General features: G+C 37.7%; 2 protein-coding genes across 2 annotated transcripts; both read left to right on the top strand.

Moving 5' to 3' along the window:
- The first annotated feature begins 2,860 nt into the window (after positions 1–2,860).
- Positions 2,861–11,993, top strand: LOC141791346 (solute carrier family 2, facilitated glucose transporter member 11-like). The gene is made up of 12 exons (XM_074671722.1): positions 2,861–2,981; positions 3,254–3,352; positions 3,664–3,824; positions 5,772–5,896; positions 6,050–6,179; positions 6,272–6,420; positions 7,147–7,334; positions 8,816–8,926; positions 9,222–9,323; positions 9,874–9,949; positions 10,692–10,819; positions 11,585–11,993. Exons 1-12 carry the CDS (start codon positions 2,958–2,960, stop codon positions 11,801–11,803), a joined length of 1,512 nt encoding a protein of 503 aa, XP_074527823.1. The 5' UTR covers positions 2,861–2,957; the 3' UTR covers positions 11,804–11,993.
- Positions 11,994–16,443: 4,450 nt separating this feature from the next.
- On the top strand, positions 16,444–23,026 carry LOC141791352 (solute carrier family 2, facilitated glucose transporter member 11-like). Its single transcript, XM_074671735.1, has 12 exons — positions 16,444–16,464; positions 17,956–18,054; positions 18,435–18,595; positions 20,294–20,418; positions 20,507–20,636; positions 20,755–20,903; positions 21,477–21,664; positions 21,852–21,962; positions 22,276–22,377; positions 22,455–22,530; positions 22,610–22,737; positions 22,832–23,026. The coding sequence occupies exons 1-12, from the start codon at positions 16,444–16,446 to the stop codon at positions 23,024–23,026; spliced, it is 1,485 nt and encodes a 494-aa protein (XP_074527836.1).

Genomic DNA, 23,026 nt, shown 5'->3' with positions numbered 1-23,026 from the left:
AAAAGTCATAATTTTGATTTAGAGTTTGAAAATTAAAAAAAAAAAGAATTAAAATTCTATTCTGTATTTAAGAGAGAATTCTGATTTGAGAATAAAAAGGTAAGAATAAGAAAGAAATCCCTGATTTAATGCTATTGTTATACTACTACTACTACTACTTCTAATAATAATAATAATAATAATAATTATTATTATTATTATTATTATTATTATTAATGTATTTATTCATTTATTTTATTTTTTTGGCCTGTTCTAATTATTTTCAGCAGGGATAATGCTCTTGGGTATAATGTAAAAGTGATAAACATGATGTTTTATTTGGTATAATTGACAACAAAACTGAACTGTGATTTAGAACTATATCCCAATACTTTTTCAAGGACACATTTAGCAGCATTTGAGTAATTATTAATATTGCTGCATTCTATCAACATCTTGATTTTGAGATTTGTCATTTTTTCATTGCTATAGTTTTTACTGTCAGTGATCCACCGTAATTTTAATGTGGAAAGGAGGAAATTAAACCAGTTACATTCTGAAACATTTCACACCAAATACACTGACTTTTACATTGGTACTGGGTTAAAATTGTCATTAATGTAAGGGAACTAATTTGTGCTGTAAAAACTGTAGGGGAAAAAAGGTCAAACACAGCTTAATGTTTAAAAACAAAAGACAAATCTAAACAGCCAAGCCCTCTAATTTCTACCACAAACTGTTGTGTTTTTCAGTGGAGATGTCTTGCCCCCACCCCCACCACCCCCCACCACAGAAGACCGACGGGGGGGGGGGTATAGACTTGTCAAAGAAGCACAGTCATGTCATGGTTAGTACTGTTGCCTCATTGCAAGTGGGTTCTTGGTTTGAATACTGGCAAAGGCCCTGGGTGAAGATCAAATAATCTGGCTCCCTACAATAACACACAGAAAAAAAGATGAATCTGACAACAAGTGGATTGTTGGTTCTAATCCCAGCAGGGGGGTTTTCCATGTGAAGCTTGTTGTACTGTCTTCCTGGTGAGTAAGAGTGTGTGTTTTCTGCTCAGTTCAACATTACGTCAACAAGACATTATTCTTAAAAGCATAATACTCCACATGTTGATACTCAGTGTATTTAAAACTATGTTGGGTTGTATGTTCACCAGTAAAGCAATTGTTGACTGTTAGTTTTGTGTACAACTTTGTAGGAAATAAAGCTGAATTTGAAAAAAAAAAAATGTTTTATGGGAAAAGCACAAGTTACAAGTAACTGAGTGAATTACTTGTTAAAACTTCAAAGATTGATTTTGGATAATTCTTATATTTTTTCTGTCAGCACTGCAGTAAGATGTGTGTTCAGAAAAAAAAGAAGGTTTTGGGTTTGAAGCCCAGCTAGTGTGTTGATGTGTTGAATATCCTGGATTTCTCCACCCAATAAAGACGTGGTTCATGATTTCATGTAAAAGTCTGAAAACTGTTAAACCCTGACAGTGGAGCACTTCAAGCACCTCAAATTTGTTTGCAGGTATGCAATGATGACTCAGGGATATGGGGTTAAATCCCTTCTTGAGCTTTCTCATTTGGAGCAAGATGGCAGCTGTTTCCCGCTGCTAGACTATGATTTTTTACTACAAGATTTGTATGAAAAATACATAAAACCTTACCACAAGCACTAACAGGTGGCATGGAAGGAATTTTGTTAGAATTCTTGTTGGGGCTTTACAGTTTGCAGCTCCAATGCTGCATATGCAATGGCTTACTATAATGCCGGGATGAAGTGGAAATTACATCATGCCCTACCAGAATGAAATAAAAGTGGAATGTGAGTGTAAAGTAGGAACAGTTACCTCACAGTGATAAGGTTTTGGGTTCTAATCCAGTCCTATGCTTTTCTGTGTCATACTGGTCTAAAGCAAGGCATGTCAATGTTTATAGAAGTTAGAATTATCAGAAAAACTGAAAACCTGTCAGGCAGCACAGTCTCATGAGGGGGGTGGCGGGGGTCTCATGGTTCAGAAGATTGGTACATGTTTAGTTTAGTTTAGTTTAGTTTAGTTTAGACAACTTTTTTTTTGCCCAATGGGCAATTCTGATTTTGCAGTCCACCTAGGTTGGAAGTACACTGTAGTAATGCAGGAAATAAAAATATGAAAGCTTGCAACCCCCCATGATATTCGCGCTGGGGACCAGTGACCCCCCTGAAACAAACAATGGGCCTCAGATACTTTATTTAGCTGACAAAAATAAGACAATTCATGAGCATACAATTTTGTGTTTCCTAAATTAATCTGTACCCACTGAGGCTGCCTTATCCAGGTGTCCTCACCTTGGGGTCTTCTCATGAGTGTTTAATGACCTACAAGGGAATCCCAACCTCTACTTTGGAAACCATTGATCGAATGGCTGGCCTCATAGAAGTATCACCTAAATCATATTTCAAAGTTACCAGAAAAGAAGAAAAACACATTTTATGTATATTTATTATTTTTTATTTATATTCATGATATTATGTTTATATTGTTTGTAGGCTATCATTATTATTTTGGTGAAATTGAAATTGAAATTTCTTTGACTTGGGCAATGATGCTTTGAGGCTCACAAAATAATGAACAACAGTTATCCTTTCATGCACCTGTTGCTCTCTGACATTACTCTCCACGTGCCATCATCCATCCTCATATGCGTCAGCAGTGTTAGACTTTGTCTCTACAGAAGAAACTCAGAATAAATCATTGTTTCGGTAATTAAAGATTCACTGTATGGTTTGAAGTGAGACATTAGTGCGCTGACCGCCTGATTTGCTCGACTTCAGCCAATCACAAAAGTTCTCACGTCACGTGCGTACTTCAAGCGCGTGCTGGAGTGGCGTGCTTAAGAGTTGAGCATCGATACAGAGGACGAGGTGGGCTGACCTGTGAGGTTTGCACAAAGACTTGACGGAGTGTTTTCTTTCACTTTTTTCAACACCGTCGAGCAACAATGTCGCAGTCTCCTGCACAAAAGGTAAATGTAATACCTTTATGTTATGTAATGAGGAATCTGTCATGCTTTTTAACCCCTGTAGTTTGCAGAGTCGATAGCTCTGTGCTGAAATTTATTGAATAATTTTGTGCAGAACAGGTGAAGTTAGACATTGCAAACCATGTAACCACAACAGTCTCTCCAGCTGCATTTAGTTAATCTGACTGTATAATATATATTATCTATCTATCTATCTATCTATCTATCTATCTATCTATCTATCTATCTATCTATCTATCTATCTATATTCACAGGGTAGTTCTCTGACTCTAGTGTTGATGGTTGCATCAGCAGCCTTTGGAGGAACACTTCAGTATGGTTACAACCTGGCAATAATGAACTCTCCAACAATTGTGAGTGTGCTTTTGTGTTTGTCCTCATGTGTTCATGTAGAAGCAGATTTCCCAGTGTAAGCAATAAGTGTGGAACAACCAAGTAAGCAGTCTTGCCAAGTGCTTGCTCACTGATGGATTAATGCTGGGTCTCTGTGAGTAAAACTTTATAGTACAGGTGGGATCTTTATGAAGTGTTAGGGGCTAACTGACAGTGTGATTTGGCTGAGAGCTAATGAGTGCCAGCTCTAATTTATGCATTGTTTACCTTTTTTATGTGTGTCTCTTAGGTTAACTCAGTGATGCTTTAACACTTTTGTCTTTCTACACAGTTCATTCAAACCTTTGTCAATGAGACTTTCCTGGAGCGCTGGGACATCCAGCTTGAGGACTACCAGGTGACCCTAATCTGGACCATTATCGTCTCCATTTTTTCATTGGGGGGCTTGGCGGGGGCTCTTATCGCAGGACCTATGACTATACGCTTTGGAAGGTAATCAATGCAAAACATTACCAACAGAGATTTTCACTGCAGTTAATGATTCACCTGTTTATTTGTATAGGAATTAAAGCTTAAGTTATTGTTCACTCACATTTGTGGATAATATGAGTTTATACACATGACCCTAGATTAAATTTTGATCCTCAAAGAATCATATATGTTTCTATTGTTCTTTAAACACTCTGTTTGTTTTCCTCTTGAAAATAAAACCAAAAAAGAGACTGAGACCAGAAATACTGGTTGTATTTACTGTACCTTCAAACTTGTTTGTTTTTACCTAAGTGTTTGTTTTTTTTCACTTTGGATGTTTTTCTGTTAGGAGAGATTGAAAGGACACCTTTAGTCCCAAAAAGCCTATTTAGAATATAATAGAATAGAATAGAATAGAATAGAATAGAATGCCTGAATTGTCCTTATGCAATTGTACAGCCAAATTATCAAAACTTCCCTTGAAAGTGCAAACATACAGGCATCCACAGCTACAAACAGCAAAAGAAACAACTTGCATTCAGGTCAAATGTTCTGTGTGCAGTATGCACATGCAAAAAATGCACATGTAAGAATAAAAATGCTATGGTTAGGGATGAGTACTATATTAGGTACTTTTATAGGTACCGACCGAATTCTGTCAAAAATACCGGGTATCGAGTCATGTAAAGCCAAAAGGTACCATGTTAAGGTACCTAGATGCATCCTTGTGACTGTGAGGGAGTGGAAGAGTAGGTGATTTTCCATGCTGGACATGAACACAGCATTGCAAGGTTATATATTGAAGAATGAATTTGTTTAATTGATTTTTTTTATATTTCATTATTAAACAAATTGATATTTTTGACCACATAAACACAAAATCGTACCAAAACTTGGTACCGTTGAGTACCGGTACCAATTGCCAGGTACTGGGCATCGGTACCGTATTGTTTCAAATGTGAAAGGTACCCTTCCCAAGCTATGGTAGAGGCAAATACATGCTATTGTGTGAGATTAAATATGTACTCATATTTCACAAATAGGATATGTATCGCACTGTTTATTATCTCTGTCATCTAAAGCTGATTTTTCTCAAAAAGCAATCAAGTGTGCATTTCTTGGGGACTATTTTCAGTGGAGGATTACCACATATTTGGTGTTATAGTGGGTTGCTATAAACTAAAACTTGTATTCCATTGCATCATAAGTTAGTTATTTTTCTTACAGTTTCCTTGAGCATTACTAAAGGACACAAACCAAAATATCTCTGTACGCTGCAACCAAAAAGAGCATCCAAACATTTTAGAAGTAGTAGTAATGGTAGTGGTAGTAGTAGTAGCTGTAGTATGCTAAAAGACTAGCTGTCCAGCTTTGAAACCCAGTTTATATGTAGTATCTACTTTTCCAAAACACAGATACATATGATATTATTCAATTAAGAAACCAACACTTGACATATACTTTTCAGTGAACTACCATCTAGTCAACACTTCTTTGTGACTGATTGTATTCAACCAGAACCAATCCTTTATTATAACCACAGCTGTGATTGGCCTGGCCTGTATCAGGTGGACTTGACATGAGTCTTGACAGTAGGAGACCTCACATCAGCCAGAACAAACAAAACTTGAGCTTGCAGGTTGGTCTTGTTTCACTGCAGGACTGTTTGCGCTAGGTTTAACCTCAACAAGAAATAGTTTTAAATGTTGCATCACTGTGAAAGAACATGTTGACCAGGCAGCAGTAGTAGTTATTGATATATTGTATTAGTTTTCAAGCAAAAGCGAAGCTCCATGGCTCAGTGGAATAAGACTTCTATAAAGCTCTAACTGTTGTTTTTGGATTTTGGAAAACAAATCTTTCCTCACAGCTTTTCTTTAAAACAGACAAATAGACATTTTCAAACTCTTAACCATCATGGGTTCCTCTGGGTATCTGCTATGTGAGCCTTTTTTTCTTCCACCTCAGGAAGAAATGCCTGTTACTGAACAACTCTTTCCTCTTGACGGGCGCACTCTTAGCTGTTACAAGCAGAGCTGCCAAATCTTTCGAGATGATCATCATCTCACGTGTCCTGGTTGGCATAAATGCTGGTACGTGGTTAGTGTCACTAAATAATTCATGTTTATACCTGTAATGTTGTAAGATATGCCTTGTGTACACTGTTTCTGGGCTAAAATGAGTAATGATTTAAGTGGAAAGAAAATTAGAATGACAGAATCACAACCGAACTTTTTATTTTGCAGGGATCAGCATGAACGTGCAGCCCATGTATTTTGGAGAAAGTGCTCCAAAGCACTTAAGAGGGGCCATCTCTTTGTCTTCTGCTGTTTTCACAGCATTTGGTGTTGTGTTGGGACAGGTGGTTGGACTCAGGTATAGCACATGTTGATGTTTGTCATTTGAAAACAAACTTTTTTTTTTCAAAACAGTGCCTTTAAATTGAATGTTTTTATCTTTATACATAGAGAGATTTTGGGCAGTGAGCCTTGTTGGGAGTATCTTCTTGCTAGCAATGCCATTCCTGGCCTGGTGCAGCTCATGACTCTGCCGTGGTTTCCAGAGAGCCCAAGATACCTGCTTATTGACCGGGGAGACAAGGAGGCCTGTATGGATGGTGAGTATTGCAATATGTCATTTGTTGCTTGCTATCACTCAAGTACCCTAAAAGATCTGCTTGTTTTTTACAGTGTTTCAAGTTCCTAAACACCATCGCTCTTGAGACATTGATGTTACATCCCAGAGTATTAGTCTTAAAATCTAAACTGTATGCTTTTAATATTAAGAATTCAGATTTAATGACTTTTGTTCAGAAAGCACATTTAAAACAAATGTTGACATGGTGCTTTGACAGAGATAGCATGGCAGATTTTTTTTTTTAAATTAATAGCTTTGTAAATAGCTGTGACATGCTGTCTTCAGACCAAACTTATGTAGAGTAAGTTTTCATTTTTACTGCTCTTAGGATCTCAGGGTTGTTACAGAGTCAACCATCCTCCTCAGGTTATAGCATTTTAAGTAATGGTTGAAGTTTCCATATTAAGTCTATCTTTTACTGCTTACTCTTGCATGATATTATCATTCATATTCTTTTTTGTCATAAAACCACATAAAGATTGTGCCTTGGGTTTGGTGTGAAGCATTCTAGTGTTGAGTAACAAATCTGGTGTAACTTATGCAGAAAAGACAGAAATAAACTACAAGTTTGAGAGGCAGGTTCGGTTCTTTCTTACTTCCTTGCTCATTAATGGCTGCATTCCAGATTTGTCTTATGACTCTTTGTAAGTGCTCCTAACTGACCAGTTGAATTTACATTGCATGTCTTGATGTATTCTGTCGGCAGCATTGAGAAGGCTGCGCGGCTGTGAGGTCCAGAGTGGTGAGCTTGAAGAGATTCTGCAGGAACAGGCTGAAACCAAAGGCATGAGACCCTGCCGACCCTGGGAGCTCTTCAGAGACCGCTCGATGCGCTGGCAGCTCATCTCTGTCATGGTCATCAGCAGCGCCATGCAGCTGTGTGGAAACGACTCGGTAAGAGGAGCTGGTTCACCCTTTTGAAAACAATGGCATCAATTTAATAATCTGAGAGATTTTTTGCAGTGTATTGAAACATGGCTGGTTGTCTTTATAGAAAATTAGTTATGTAACCAACAAGGATCAGTGTTACTGATACTGAGCTCCAGAAACAGTATCTGATGCTCATTTGGCCAGTTTCCCCTAGCCCCGTCGAATGGTTGATTAGAAATTTGAGACCATACATCAGCCGTGTCGTGCTGGGGTGTTCCTTACATCCCTGCAGGTTGTATCAATAATGTAGACTGGGAATGATTCATGAGGGCTGTCCATAGTTTGGCGAAGTTGGCTCATTGTTTTGAATAGGGATGTGAAAAATGTCAGTATGCCTTATGCTGTTGCCCTGGCTTGTTATATTGCTGCTGATTGATAATGGATTATAAAAGCAGTACACTGGTTTAAACCATAGACTGTACCCTCTGTGATGTCACCCGTCTGTCGCAGCCACATGTGATATGACGCCAGCTGTGAGTTTCCTTTCCAACAGCTACGGGCGCCTGTGTCTCTGATTGGATGATCAAACGATCCTAATAACTTCTAAACCACAGAGTTTGAAAAAAATTCCCTTCACCATACAGTGTGTGCCGATAGTGAAATCAGCCCAAGCCTTTTTTGAACCAGGCTGTAAATATGCTTTTTGAAGCTGTAAAAGTCCTTGCGTTGCAAGACTCAGGCGGATTCTCGATGAACAGCAACTTTTAGCACTTCTGCACAGGCTTTAATTTTACTAACTGGATGTTGCCCTTTGGTTTGAACAGGGTTTTTTTATATAAAGAACTTACTGCATCATAACATCATGACTGGAGTTAATGAAATTTACCCTGTATTTTTCTCTTTAGGGGTATTTGTTATCCATAAATTAATTACATGTCATTGGGTTTTATGATGGGTGTATGGTATTAATGCATTTTTCTACTAAATCTTGTAGTATCATACCCTATTGTACTTTATGGTATGATACTGTATTGTATCCCTGTCTTATTGCTTTATACCATTTGAGGCAAAGTTTTTTTCCCCTACATGAGTATATCCTTTTTCATATCATATTGAATAGTATTGTGCTATATACGTAATATCAAATCTTTTTCTATCACATCCTGTCTTATTGTATCAATCACAAGTTACCCTGTGATTTCCGCTGTTAGGCTTGGATGATATTTTTAATATCAAAGTGTTTTCTTTTTTTTTTTACATATTAAATGCATCTGTAGGGTATCAACATTGATTTTCAGACCTTTCACTGGATACCTGCTCATCACAAAACGCTGAGTAAACTCTTCTGTGTTCAAAGCCTTCTGACCGCTTGCCTTGCAGCTTTGAGAGTAGTACTGGGTATTAACATAGTTGCTCTTTGAACAATAAGTGGTTCTAATCCGCTTATTACAGCTGTGTACTTGAATTAAGTGCTTTTATGTCTATATTTGTTCTTTGTCTTTTAGATATACTTCTACGCATCATATGTTTTCAAAGAAGCAGGAATATCTGCAGATAAAATCCAGTATATCACCATTGGCACTGGGACATGTGAATTCACAGCCTGCATAATGTGTGTGAGTATCTGTCACTGAAGCATGTTATGTAACTGGATAAAACACAAGAGTGAGTCTTGAATTCCACTGTAAGACTTAATACATGCTGAGGACTTATTACAGCCCTGTGTGCAGGACATGAGGCAGGTTTTACTTTTCCTCGCATAATTAAGATTGCTGTGACTTATTATGCATTACACTTAAGGAACACAAACAAATGAGAAAGGAGTAAATAACAAACAGATCCAGATCTGAGAAAAATGACATGAAGTCAGAGTGACTGTATTTTCTCACATGTTTATTTCCATGCATCCAGAACCTGCTGATTGAACGTAAAGGTCGGAGGTTCATGCTGATGGGAGGGTTTATCCTCATGACCATCTGGGCTGTTGTCTTCACGATCGCTCTGTCTTTTGAGGTAAATAATTTCAAATCTCTACGTGTCAATGATAAGTTGTGTATGTACATTCTGTGGTAAAGGAAAGAACTTGGCAAAACAATGACAATAAACTGAAAAGTGAATGAATATAATATTCTGGTCACGTGTAGGACTGTTTGGTGGATGTTTGACTTCTTTTTTTTGTCATTTAGCCATTGCAGCAGGGAAAGTCTGTAAGGGACGCTTTTTTAAGAACTTACAGTCATTTATAGTTAACAGACTGACTTAAAAGTTGTTGTGAAAGCACAGTGCTGCGGCACAAAAGAACATGCCAGCATTGAGAACAGAACATCCAGTGATGTCTCCACTTCACTGAAACATTTCAGTATCCTAGTCAGTCCACCAGGGGGCACTGTGCCTCAACATGTTAATGTTGTGGAGAAATATCATAAAGAAGATTAAGTATGGAAGTAGAAAGTGGTGGCGCTCAGCATTATTAATATACTGAAGAGTTTGTGTCTTAATGTTTGATCTGGTGTCTTTTCTTTTGCTTTCCACAATTATTCCACCACTCATTACACGGAAACAGCACTTGATATCCTGGATGCCATACCTGAGCATGACCTGCATCTTCACCTACATCCTTAGCTTTGGCATGGGACCAGGTCAGTTTAACTGTGGCATCAAAAAAACTTGTGAAATGTGGTTTAAATAAAATATAAAAACTTCTCAATAAGTCATCAATATAAACATTTAAAAACATCAGCAAGCATCAAAAACAGGCTGAATAATCACCCCCTGACAGATTCACTGCACTAGAAAACTATAAACATTGTTGAATGTGTCTCCAAATCCTCATTTTAGACTTTAAGCATTGATACAAAACCAAATGAGACATAAACACAGCTTCACTCACACATCTCAACAGATGGTGCTATTTGCATAAACACCTAAGTTGTCTGATGTCCTCACAGCACATTCAGGCGGTAAACAGTTTTATAAGTGACTAGGGGGTTCAGGTTTGGTATATAATCAAAATAATCATAATTTTACTTCTTTAGCAAAGAGCTCACAGTGGTTTCAGCAAAAGACATTATTGGGATTAAAAGTTCTCAAATGTATAGTGATCCTTGGCCATTTAAAGCCTTGTATGCTGGTGGGGAAATCAAAAATGGGTTTAAAATGAATGGGTAACCAGGACAGGGATGAAAATTTTTCTTATTAGCTTATTCTAAGAGCCTGGCTGCAGTACTCTTCAGTAATCTTTCATCCTTTGGCAAGTGTTACAAAATGTAACATATAAGGAAATAAAAGCACTAAAACCTTCTTATCAGTACAAAGTTGAGCTTGTTGTTAAGCTTTTAGATTTAATAATGAGGCTTTGTATGTTTATATATTCTTCCTCAGCTGGTGTGACCGGCGTCCTTCCAACAGAAATCTTCAATCAGGCGGCTCGGCCAGCAGCCTATATGATCGCTGGTTCCATGATGTGGCTCAACCTTTTCATCACTGGAATGATTTTTCCTTTTTTAGTGGTCAGTGTGACACTTTATCCACCCAGCTGTGAGCGTCTTTCCTCTTTAATCTACCCATACATCAGTCAAATTCTCCAGCACCAGGACTGCACGTTTGCATTAACACAGTCTCAGATCTTTTTTTTTAAAATACAAGCCACATGAAGACGCACTGATACACAGGCTACATATATTTTGCCACCCCAGAATCTGAATAAGGGTTTAGTTGGTCTTTGAGGCAGTCCTCAAGAGAGCCACACATCACCTGGTCTTTGACCACATCTCATTTAAGGCCATCAAACACGGGCACAAGCATAATCCCTAATCCTTCCTCTGTTAGTGAAATTCATCCAATTAATCCTGTGCATCTTGGTTCATAATAGAATTTCCTCAGACCAAGGAAATCCACAGCTTCTGTCTATCTGCATTCTTGTGTTAAAACAATGGTAGAAGTGAATAGTTAACTCCAGATTTACAAGTTTTTAAAAAATATTGAATACAAACCTAATGTAGAGGACGTTTTTTATTTTTCTTATCAAGGGGTTTAAACATTAAATGTTTCTAGCTTATATTATATTGATTTGAATGCACCTTTTACACCTTTCTGTAATTTGATTCTTTCCAAGTTCTGGCTTTTCAGGTTCAGGTTTGACTTAATTCCCAACAATAAGAATACTCAAATAACCAGTTACAAAGTACAAGTATGGTAAACAAACAACAAAGATTGTAACAGGAGCATTATTTTTTTATTTTCTTTTATTGATTTCATTTTATTTCCTTCTACAGAGCGAGTTAAGTGAGTACTGCTTCGTACCTTTCGGAGCAGTCTGCCTGTTGTCAGCGCTGTACGTTGGTCTGTTTCTGCCCGAGACCAAAGGAAAGTCTCTGTCGGCCATCACCAATGAATTCCACAAGCTCAACTTCAAAGGCCAAGACAGAAAGGGTGGGACACAAACACAAGCTCAGTATCAGCTGGGTGAAGTGTGTCTTTCCACAGCCTTGTAGACAATCGTTCTCCTGAAACACACCTGTCCACCGTGCTGCCTCAGCTTTTCCTGATCTGCTTGAGCTGGGAGAAGTCATGCAGATATGCAGAAACAGTTTTTATGTTTGATTTATATCTGTATACTCTTTCACTATTGTTTAATGACGAAAACTTTAAAAAGATGTTTGTATTTTGCCTTTGTAAAGTGGCCTTGGGTTCCTTGAAAGACGTTTTCTGTAAATCCAAGTTATCATTATTATTATTATTATTATTATTATTATTATTATTATTATTATTATTATTATTATTATTATTATTCAGATGACTGTTGCAGAAAAATGTGTAAATCATGAAGTGATGTGTTTTATGATTTATTGACAACATTAGCCTGAAACATGAAAAAATAACTTGTTAGCCTTAGACAAAAGTGTTCATACATATATTTGTAAAGTTGTTTTGGGCAGAGAATGAGGAGTTTTTTCCTACTTTTTTTTTTTTCTTTTTCACAGTGAACATATTGTTTATGTTTAAGGCACGGTTTTCATCACTGTTGTGTCCTCCACTTCAAGAGGTCAAAGGTCGGTGTACCGTGGACATGATAATGATTTCGCTGTGTGGTAAACGGTCAATCTATTTAAGAGAATATATATTTGATAGACACAGAAATAAAACTGTGAGGTCACATTGACTATTTTTTTTCCTGTATGAACTTAAATCTTTGAATATCTTCACAAGTGGAAAATGTGCAATACATGTTTTGTTGAATGTAATGAACTTTTAATGTTGTAGATCTTATGAATGAAAAAAGGTGCCTCCCACATGAAAGTATGATAAAGTCCCATTGAGCAAACTTTATGTATCAAGAGCCAAAAGGGTTGTATTTTCTCACTCCCATAACACACTGCTGTTATGGGATGATGTCATGAATAAGCCCACAGGGGGCGCCAAACAAATCAAATGGCCTTGTCAAAGGAGCTCCGAGCGTATGGTACATGGTTCAAGTGCACAAAGGTACCACACATAACATGTTATCTCCAAAGGACACATTCCTGAAGTTTTAATAATACCAACTCTGGCATCTCTGAGTGCAGTTCCCAATACTTTGAGGCTTTGAAAAATGTAGATTCGAAAATAGTTTATATCTCATTTACATTGACTGATTCTGAAGTAGGCCTAATTAAAGATAGTATAAAGATAGTATGACCCATACCTTCAGGAACACTTTTTACCTGTGGGCCGATAATAAGCCCCTTCACAGCAGAGGTCATAGGCTAAAAGCCCAAGATCACAGGCTTTTGGTGTCAGTTGTCTGTTGGACATGGAGACGTCCCACGATTCCTGAATCTTTCATATGTACATTCAATATGTACATTCAATATGTACAGAAGTTGTACATTAAGTAAATCATTTAACTTCTTTGCCGTTTCATGCTCAGGAACATTATCTTGAAATTGCTGAACTATTTTCTTGCCAAGTCTCTCAAAGTGTGATAAACCTCTCTTACTCTTTACCTCTCAGACTGTCTGGAATGCCTTGTTTATATCCAGTCATGTTACTTACCTGTTGTAAATGTTTTTCCAGGTGTTCTTTTAGCATTACATAATTTTTCAGTGTTAGGTTGTCCATGCCCCCACTGTTCTGAAGCGTCACTGGTAACACATTTGTAATGTGCTTTTTTCCCCCCCAAACAATTGTAATTGTCAGTTTTGAAATCATATATATTTTCCTTGCACTTCTTTATATAAAGTCTTGATCAGCAAATCATTACCTTTTGTTTTTGTGAAAATCTTAATGAAAATTTTACTGAACACCTTATGCAGCCTTCCATTTTTTTCTTTTGTCTCTATTCAGTCAGCCCAACCTGACGAAGAAGCAGATTCATATATATATATATATATATATATATATATATATACAGTGCTGCTCAAAAGTTTGTGAACCCCCTCAACATTTTGGAATTTTCTATTATTTCAACCTGATTTCCTAATTTAATCAGAACTGTTATTTTTTATATGAAATAACAGGTATAGCTTAATCAATTAAGTAGTTTTTTTTTTTTTTTTTAACAGTTGTGTTCGAGACTAAATTAAAAAGAGTTTTTCATCAACTGATGTAGGTGCAAAAGTTAGTGAACCCTGAGCTGCATTGCTTAGAACAAGCAGCAGGTGGGACAAATTGGTGGCTAAATTAACCGCTGAAATGGACCAATGAAGTGAGAGATGTTTAGGGAAGAAATTGCGCATCACTGATTGAAACAGAGATAAAACCAGGTCACTTCAGTCTTACCAGGTGAACCCATACAGGTCAATCATGCCGAGAGGAAGAGAGATCTCAGAGGACCTCAAGAAGAGGGTAGTGACAGCACATTTGTCTGGGGAAAGCTATAAAGTCATCTCAAACAAACTTGAGCTTCATCGTTCCACCGTGAGGCAGATCATCTACAAATGGAGAGCCCTGAAAAAGACTACAACCCTGCCTAGAAGTGGACGACCGTCTAAAATATCAGAAAGAGCCATAAGAAAAATGAAGATTCAGGTAAAAGCCAACCCAAACATAACATCTCGGGATTTGCAAACCTCTCTTGCTGCATCTGGGACACATGTGCATGCTTCCACAATAAGAAGAAAACTCAATCAACATGGCTTTCATGGAAGGGTTGCTAGGAAGAAGCCTCTGCTCACAAAAAAGAACAAAGCTGCCCGTCTCAACTTTGCCAGAGAGCACCTAGAGAAACCTGAAGCTTTCTGGAAGTCCATTCTGTGGACAGATGAGTCCAAAATTGAACTGTTTGGTCACAACCAAAACCGCCATGTCTGCGAAAAAGTCAACACTGCATACCACCAAAAGAACCTTCTCCCAACAGTGAAGCATGGAGGTGGGAATGTCAAGATCTGGGCTTGCTTTTCATCCTCAGGACCTGGACAACTCCACATAGTCCAGGGAATCATGAATTCTGAGGAATATTGTCAAATCCTAGAACATAACCTGACGCCATCTGTTTTGAAGTTAAAGCTTGGCAGAAGGTGGATCATGCAACATGATAATGATCCAAAGCATTCCAGCAATACAACCAAGGAATGGCTGAAAAAGAAGAAGATTCGTGTTCTGGACTGGCCCAGTCAAAGTCCTGACCTAAATCCCATTGAAATGCTGTGGCGGGACCTGAAGCGAGCAGTTCATGCCAGACGCCCATCAAACCTCTCTCAACTGACTGCGTTCTGCAAGGAAGAATGGGCAAAAATCCCCCAAAGTAGATGTGAGAGGCTGATTAGTCACTACAGAAACCGTTTGGTTGAGGTAATCTCTGCAAAAGGAGGCGCAATATCCTATTAACTGAAGGGGTTCACATACTTTTGCACACATGATATCTGAGTTTTTCTTAAATCAACCACTTTTGTTAAATAAAGAATGACAATATAACTATTTCTTTTGTTTCAGTCCATTATTTGGAATGTCAGTATTGTGGATTTGGGTATAACTTAACATTTAATAAGGTTATTTTAGTTTTTTTTACAAAAAAATCTGACCATCGCTGTGGGGTTCACAAACTTTCGAGCAGCACTGTATATATATATATGTATATATATATATATATATATATATATATATATATATATATATATATATATATATATATATATATATATATATATATATATATATATATATAAGACCCTTAAAGTAAAACGAATGATAATTTATTATTATTTATATTAATAAATAATATTTATGATAATTGATTAAAAGTATGCTGGCCATCATTAACAGTTTTGTGGACTAAATTTGGAAGGCTAATGTAGAGGATGTGGATTTGATCTAAAAAGACTTAATACTACATAGAAGTTTCAATCAATCAATCAATCAATCAATCAATCAATCAATCAATCAATCAATCAATCAATCAATCAATCATTAAAAAACCTCGCAGAACTTGGTAAACAGTTTTTGTTCGTTTTTTACTTGCTTCACCTTTGTCTGTGCCATGTGCTGCTGTGTACACGTTTTCTGAGTTGTGCTAATGCAGAAACTGCCAGTTCAAGAAAGTCAACCCACTTAGTGTAAGATTTTATCTTTTTGATAATCAAGGAGCTAGACTGGTCTTTTCACTACTGAGACAGAAAATAGAGACAGACATTTGTAAAACGAATCCACGTATTAAAACCCTGCTAGTAAAAGGCAAAAAAGAAAAAAGAAAAAGAAAAGTGGATGCAAATATGTGACAGGACAAAAAAAAAATCCTGAATAATGAGGCTGTAATTCTTTTAAGATGGCCTGTGTGGCAAACTGTCGCCTAAGAGATGATAACAACTGAAAATTGTCATTGTCTGTTCTTCTAGCGTTTAAAACAGTTGTCTGTCTTTGGGCAGTGCGACTTGAAGGTGTGACTTCAGACGTCCGGACACCGCCCCAAACAATGCCTAACCAGTAGAGACCTTCTTCTTCTTCTTCTTCTTTTTTTTTAACTATCACAGGAATCAACCAGACAGACCAGGTTGAATATAATGCATCACTACCCACGTCAAAGCATGACCATTGTGCCCTGTCAACATAAATGGACAACTGAAGTCTATTGATGTGTAACTGAAGGCAGATAGCTTTATATAGCCTATGCTTGTTTTCTGCATCATCTTCAGTCCACATCCACAAAGACAGCGCGAAAATGGATGGAGCATCAAGTAAGGTAAGATCCAGCACTTACTTTCGCTGCTTTAAGCTTTAAACTTTTTGTTGTAATTTTTATCTCCTCATGATGGCCACTTCATACTTCATGCTTCCAAATGAATTATATAAACAATGGAGGCTGAAGTTAACAAAATACATTCAATATGCGCAGTAAGTTCTTATCAGTACTAGCATTAACATTGAACTATTTTGCTTTTGCACATGAGAAATGAATGAAATTGAAGAACTGACTGGTAAATAACTGAAATTTAATCTTAAATATACACAATTTTGGGAAAAAAGCAATAGAAGATTAGCTTTGGTTTGAGGTAACTCATTTGAGAAATTGTTCTGAAGCAATGATACAAAAAATAACAAAACTAATGACAACTTTCTGTACCACTACAGAAAAAGTACTTAAACTGGTAACTATAAATACACACGTAAAGCACAAAAAAATCAGAACAAATACTGAAAAAACTGAACATGCATGATAATTTAAAGTATAATGGATGAAGTTCTTATTATATATTTATTTATTACAGTCCACTAAAAGACAGATGAGAAATAAGACATGACTAGAGTATGGATATCCATTATTACACTGGATGGACTCAGAAAGTTTGTCTGGTGTTTGATCAAAATGATGGGGAAGAAGGAAAGAAACCTGAAACTGGTTACTTTTGCAATTAAAGGCTCCGTAGTGTCTGTCTTTAAACAGATTGTAATCAGGTGATACCAAATTCCAGGTTTCACCCATGGTTTTCTAATCTTGATTGACAGGTGCTCCTTCATAAATGACCACCATAGATTTTTGTGACTTCCAGTCACTGTGGTTTATATCCAGTTATTGCTTTTGTTTTTAACTTAAGAGTGCAAAATCAAGAAAAAATGAAAACATAAATAGATAGTAAAATAAAACAAAACAAAACAAAACAACATTGCTAAACTTAATACGTGTCATGTTAAATTCTCATTAGAATTTAAAGCCCATTTAAAGGAATGAGAGATGAAGTGAGTTTTTTTGCACCAAGGACATTTTCTCAATTCAAAAATCTTTGAAAGAACAACTTTTATTTTGTTTGCTGATTTCTTAACACATAGTAAGCAATTCAGACTTCATTTTCTAATTTTAATATCTTATAGTATAAAATAATGTTCCTGTACTTGCCAGGTAAGTCTAGATGAAGATTTCTGCAGACATTTTTCACTAGGGAAAAGACAAAAAGACTTGTTTTGCTTTGCTTTTGTACCATGTGTAAACATTTAGAGCACTCATAAACAACAAGGAGGGTAAAGCTGACACTTATAACACAGCAAAACAATGAGTAACTTGAATACTCAGTGTGATGAAGCGATAACATCCAAAAAGTTAATACACGTGTATGTCAGGAGCATTTGTAATCATTAACGTGTTTTACTATCTTCTCCGTGTCACCGCAAACTACCTCTTGTTTGGTTTATAGACCAGAGATTTTAATGGATATTTGATTTCCAATTTACATCTCAGCTGCAGTACTGGAGGCTTTATCTGCTGGCAGTGGTGTTGGGAATCGGAGGATCATTTCAGTACGGGATTCAAGTTTCTGTGATTGCCTCTCCAGCTGTGGTAAGATTTCTATCAGCTAAATACAAATATGCATAGAGATGTGTCCCTATGTACAGCACAATCCCCTATCTGTGTTATTCACTGACATGAATTCTGAATTTCCTGAGGGAACCCTCCCAAAGGATTAATAAAGTTCCTATCTAATCTAATATAATGAACGTATGAACTTTGGGACCTGTATATGGCATTACCTGACTTTATCATATTGTCAGTTAAACTATATTGACGTAATCATGAGGTAACGTCACTGTAAAGCTCTATTTTTTCATTCTTAATTGGAGTTGAGAGGAAGGGTTATATTCAATCAAAAATCTGCAGAGCAATTGATCAAACAATTTCCATATTCAACACATGAATTGACCTCTGTGTACTTTCTGCAGCATGTTCAGAGTTTTGTGAACCACACATGGCTGTCAAGGTACGGAGCCCCGGTTGATGAGTCTTCCAACCAGCTCATCTGGTCCTTCATCGTGGCTATATTGAGTCTTGGAGCCTGGGCCGGGGCTGTCCACAGTGGCAGCCTTCCTGTCACTTATGGCCGGTGAGCGTAGCATTTGAAAACAAGCACAAACAGATCATAGCTATAGCTCACAAACCACACACGTGTTGAGTTAGATAGGTTTGTTAATTGGTAGCAAACACCATACGATTTCTCAGTTATGTCTCTGTCAAAACTTGTGATGAAAAACTATCCTAAGAAATCATTACCGCGTCATGGTTAATAGTTAACAGTTAATAGTTAATAGACTGGTCAAGCTGAAGATAGGAAAATTACACAACGGATTCAGAAAATAACAGCGAAAACAGAGATCCTAAGGCCACTAGTCTGAGTCAAGCTGATCCACTGGGATGGATGGATGGGTGGGTGGTGTTTAAAGTCCACTGGGGATCCAAGCCTGTATCACAATAACTAGAGGGAAAGTACATCAGATTAGCTCAGTGGTTACAAGTGACAACTCATGTAGGAACCGATTGATCTTTATTTATATAGCCACAAAACACTTTTTTTTTTTCTCAAAACTCAGACCTGCCTGTGTAATACTACCAGGGCTTGACATCAACACCGGCCAACCGGCCAAATGCGGTTGGATTTTGGCAGTGGCTGGTAACACCGCCGCTCCCACTAGCCACTTTTGGGTTGAATTTTATGTACACATTTAATTGTAGTTTTCTCAAACGGCATCTGAAATAATAAACCAACTGCAATATACGACCACGACACTACAACTCCCATGAGTACTGCCTGCAGGCGTTTGCTCATCATTGGTCCATTCGTGGAAGACTTTGCGACGTCACTGCTGACAGGAGTCAGGTCAGACTCGGGTGAAAAGATTTAGCCAGGTGGGCTGGCAGGTTTACAGCAGCAGGTGGTCCACAGCAATGATCTTGAAGAACCTAGGAGATAAGGGAACTCAGGGATTCACAGAAAGATCCCCAATAGGGCAGCAGGATTGATTCCAAACACTGACCATTTGCCTCTTTTCAACCCACTCTCCATCCACCCTCCTACTGCCAGAGAAGAGAGGTCGTCTTCCTCTTGAAACCAAACCTTAAAAATGATTTCAAAGAAAAGGGGTTTGGCAGTTAAAAGCTCTCATACTACTACAACCACTGAAGACCTGGCTTTTGTCTGGTGTGCATTTTTTAATTTGCCTTGCTATTTTGGACAAGTAAGACCTGATAAGGACAATAACTAAACTTGGTCTTTGTACTGGAAGTTTGATTATTTGTGTTATGAGTTCTCTCTTAGTTGTTTGTTAGGAGTGTTATTGTACTTCAATAAGTTGTTGTTGTTGTTGTTTTCACTAAAATGGGTGCAATGTTGTGATTTCACCAAAAGATGATGCGGGCAGTATCCCAAAATGTGGCTAATAGGTCAAAGTTTTAAAAAATGAAGTATCATGGGTCTGAGAGGCAGAAATATGTGGACGCTGGGGCTTAGGAGGTTAGGAGACTTAAGGTCTGTGTGACACAGTTTTCTAGGCAGGTTAAAAAAGTGAATTTTAATTTTTAGTACTCAAAAGGAGAAGTTTTTCAAGCTCCATCACTGATATTTACAAATCAGAGGCAACAGTGCAATTCTAAGGCATACTGGATGGCTATCAAACATTCAGTTAATTCATCGATATTGTGTCTTGCTGAGTCAGACAAGAAGATTTACACCATTTAAAAAAGTATGTGAGTCTTGTCAGTGGATGATTGTGTTCATTTCTTTCGATTCCATTTTCTGTTTTTGTAGGAAAAAAGCACTGCTGTTTAACAACATTGTGGCGATAGTGGCTGCAATCCTCATGCTCTGCAGTCGGTGGGCCAAATCTTTTGAGATGATCTTCATTGGAAGATTTCTGTATGGATATAATGTTGGTATGTACTCCTGATTTGTAATGTGTGAATCTGTTTGAAGATCAAAAAAGAAATTTCCTGACTTCCTTCCTTCCTTAATTTCTCCTAGGTCTTGGCCTAAGTGTACATCTCATGTATCTTGGGGAAAGTTCTCCAAAGAAACTCAGAGGTTTCCTGACGCTCACCGCTTCAATCTTCATTGGATTTGGAAAAATTATGGGTCAAATAATCGGAATCAAGTAAGAAGTGACTGCTGGCACCTTCAAATTTCACTCATTTTCCTACTCTACTTACTTTATTAATATATCTCCAGCATCTATTTTGTGTTTCATTGATGGGAATGTTTCATTCTGTCAGGGAGATGATGGGTACACAAGACATGTGGCCGTACCTGCTGGCTGTAAGTGGTATCCCTGCCATCCTGCAGTTTGTGACGCTGTTTTTCTTTCCCGAGTCTCCTCGATACCTTTTCATCGACAAAGGAGACACTGAAGGCAGCAGAAAAGGTAAGTCAGGCCTCTGTCAGTGTTATATATACTGCTAAATAATTTGAGTTGTATTTACTGTTTAAGGCATGTGTCAAGTCCATACACTGTATAACTAATGGACGTGTTCTACCTGACGTCAGCCTTCTTTTTCTGAAACAGATTTTTAATGCAAATCAGCTATCACAGCCAGATTGGAAGTGGCAAGGGCTTTGATTACAGCTATAGTGTGCCCATCAGTCAAGTGAACTGAGCTGTGCCTCTGATTGGGCGAGCTCAGAATCTTAATATCCTCTGAACTGCTGAGTCAAAAAAAAATTAAACCCTGCTGTAAATAGGTTAAGTTCTGCTTTGAAAACAGCTTTTTTTGGCTTGGTGTGTATGTGACTCCTGGTACTTCCAGAGCCAGACTCAAGCGGACACTTGAGAAACAGCCGATTTTAGCACCTCCGCATTATCTCATATTCTTAGACCGGAGGTTGCCACTTGGTCAAGTCAAGACAGGTTAACAAACAACTAAGACAGACACATTACACAATGCTTTCAGAGTGTCATAAATCAGTACGTTTGTGTGTGTTTGTGTGTGTGTAAAAGCATTAGAGTGGCTGTGGCAGGAGGACGACTTAAAGCAGGAGCTAGAAGACATGATGAAAGAAAAAGAGAGCACACAGGGAGAGAGGAAGAAGACAGTGAAGGACGTTCTCACTTCTCGCTGTGTGAGGTGGCAGCTGCTCACCCTGGCTATCCCCTGTGCTGGAGTTCAGTTCTGTGGAATCAACGCTGTAAGTAACCATTTAGCTTTCTTCACACACACACACACACACACACACACACACACACACACACACACACACACACACACACACACACACACACACACACACACAGACACACACACACACACACACACAAAACAATTATCTAACATAGTCTAATGGTCATAATGCTTTCTTATGATCTCTTATCCAGCTATATTTCTACGCCTTTGACATCTTCCGTGAATCAGGATTGCCTGAGGATCAGTTGCACTACATGGCTATCGGTATTGGAGCGACAGAGCTGATTGCTGTAACACTGTGTGTACGTACCTCTGTGGAAAATAAAAACACCAAAATTACAATGAGCACAAACAGTAAAGAAAAAAACCACACAAGACATATTAGCTCAATTATGTTTCAAAGTAGAGGAGAGGTTCAAAACACAGTGCTAACTGTAGTGCTTCCCTAAGATTAGATTAAAGAGAGATTAGATTTAAGCAATTTGAAATTTATCAAAACTGGTGGCAATAGAAAAGTTTTATTTTTCGTTATGTATGTAATAATCTTTAGGGATCTGAAAAAACAACTTATGTCACATGGTTTCTTTTAATCTCTTCATCCCTTTGGTGTCTCAGTCTTTCCTGATAGATCGTACAGGCCGAAAGAAGCTGATGGGTTATGGCTATCTATTGATGGGTATCACCATGTCTGTGCTCACCGCCATGCTGTCCATAAAGGTGAACACACTCGCTAAGTGAAAAAGTACCTACTGTGCCAAGGAGGATATAAAGTAAACTATTCGTTTTTCATACAGCATCTGAATTCATGGATCCCCTACTTGAACATCGCTCTGATCTTCTGTGTCATCTGCATTTACGGGCTTGGACCTTGTAAGTTTCTTTAGTATGTGAAGTCTTTGATGGATTTTTACTTTTACTACTGAAAGTTTTTTTTTCCATGTCTTTGAAGCTGGAGTATCTATGGCTCTTCCTGCTGACCTTTTCCTGCAAGCTTGGCGTCCTTCCGCGTATGTTATCAGTGGGACCATCAACTGGCTTGGCATGTTTGTGGTGGGGTTGTCGTTTGGCTTCATTGTGGTAAGAACCCAGCTGCATTTTAAATCAAAGTAAATTCCTATATGAATCTCACAAATTGATTAAACAAAATCTGTTTTTATATTTATCTGAACAGGAGGGACTTGGGCAGTTCTGCTTCCTGATCTTCGTGGTGTACACTGTTTTCAGTGCAGCTTTCCTGCTAATTTTTGTGCCAGAGACCAAAGGAAAGACTATGGTAGAGATTATGGAGGACTTCAACAAACTGAACTTCAAGAATAGGACCCCTGATGCTGAGAAGACTGACATTAATCTTGCCACAAAGCTTTAA

The sequence above is a fragment of the Halichoeres trimaculatus genome, unplaced genomic scaffold (assembly GCF_033239565.1).
Source record: "Halichoeres trimaculatus isolate MK-OKI-2021-1 unplaced genomic scaffold, fHalTri1.1 fHalTri1_scaffold_1, whole genome shotgun sequence".
NCBI classification, from domain to species: Eukaryota; Metazoa; Chordata; class Actinopteri; order Labriformes; family Labridae; genus Halichoeres; species Halichoeres trimaculatus.
The sequence above is the reverse complement of the archived record's forward strand: the minus strand, read 5'-3'. Positions and strand labels throughout refer to the sequence as shown.

Excerpts from the sequence above, each read along its gene's own strand:
- LOC141791346 (XM_074671722.1), top strand. The coding sequence starts at position 2,958 with ATGTCGCAGTCTCCTGCACAAAAG. Across the intron at positions 3,353-3,663 it reads TAATGAACTCTCCAACAATT|TTCATTCAAACCTTTGTCAA; the intron begins GTGAGTGTGCTT and ends CTTTCTACACAG. Across the intron at positions 5,897-6,049 it reads CCTGGTTGGCATAAATGCTG|GGATCAGCATGAACGTGCAG; the intron begins GTACGTGGTTAG and ends TTTATTTTGCAG.
- LOC141791352 (XM_074671735.1), top strand. The coding sequence starts at position 16,444 with ATGGATGGAGCATCAAGTAAG. Across the intron at positions 20,637-20,754 it reads GGTCAAATAATCGGAATCAA|GGAGATGATGGGTACACAAG; the intron begins GTAAGAAGTGAC and ends TCATTCTGTCAG. Across the intron at positions 22,531-22,609 it reads CATTTACGGGCTTGGACCTT|CTGGAGTATCTATGGCTCTT; the intron begins GTAAGTTTCTTT and ends ATGTCTTTGAAG.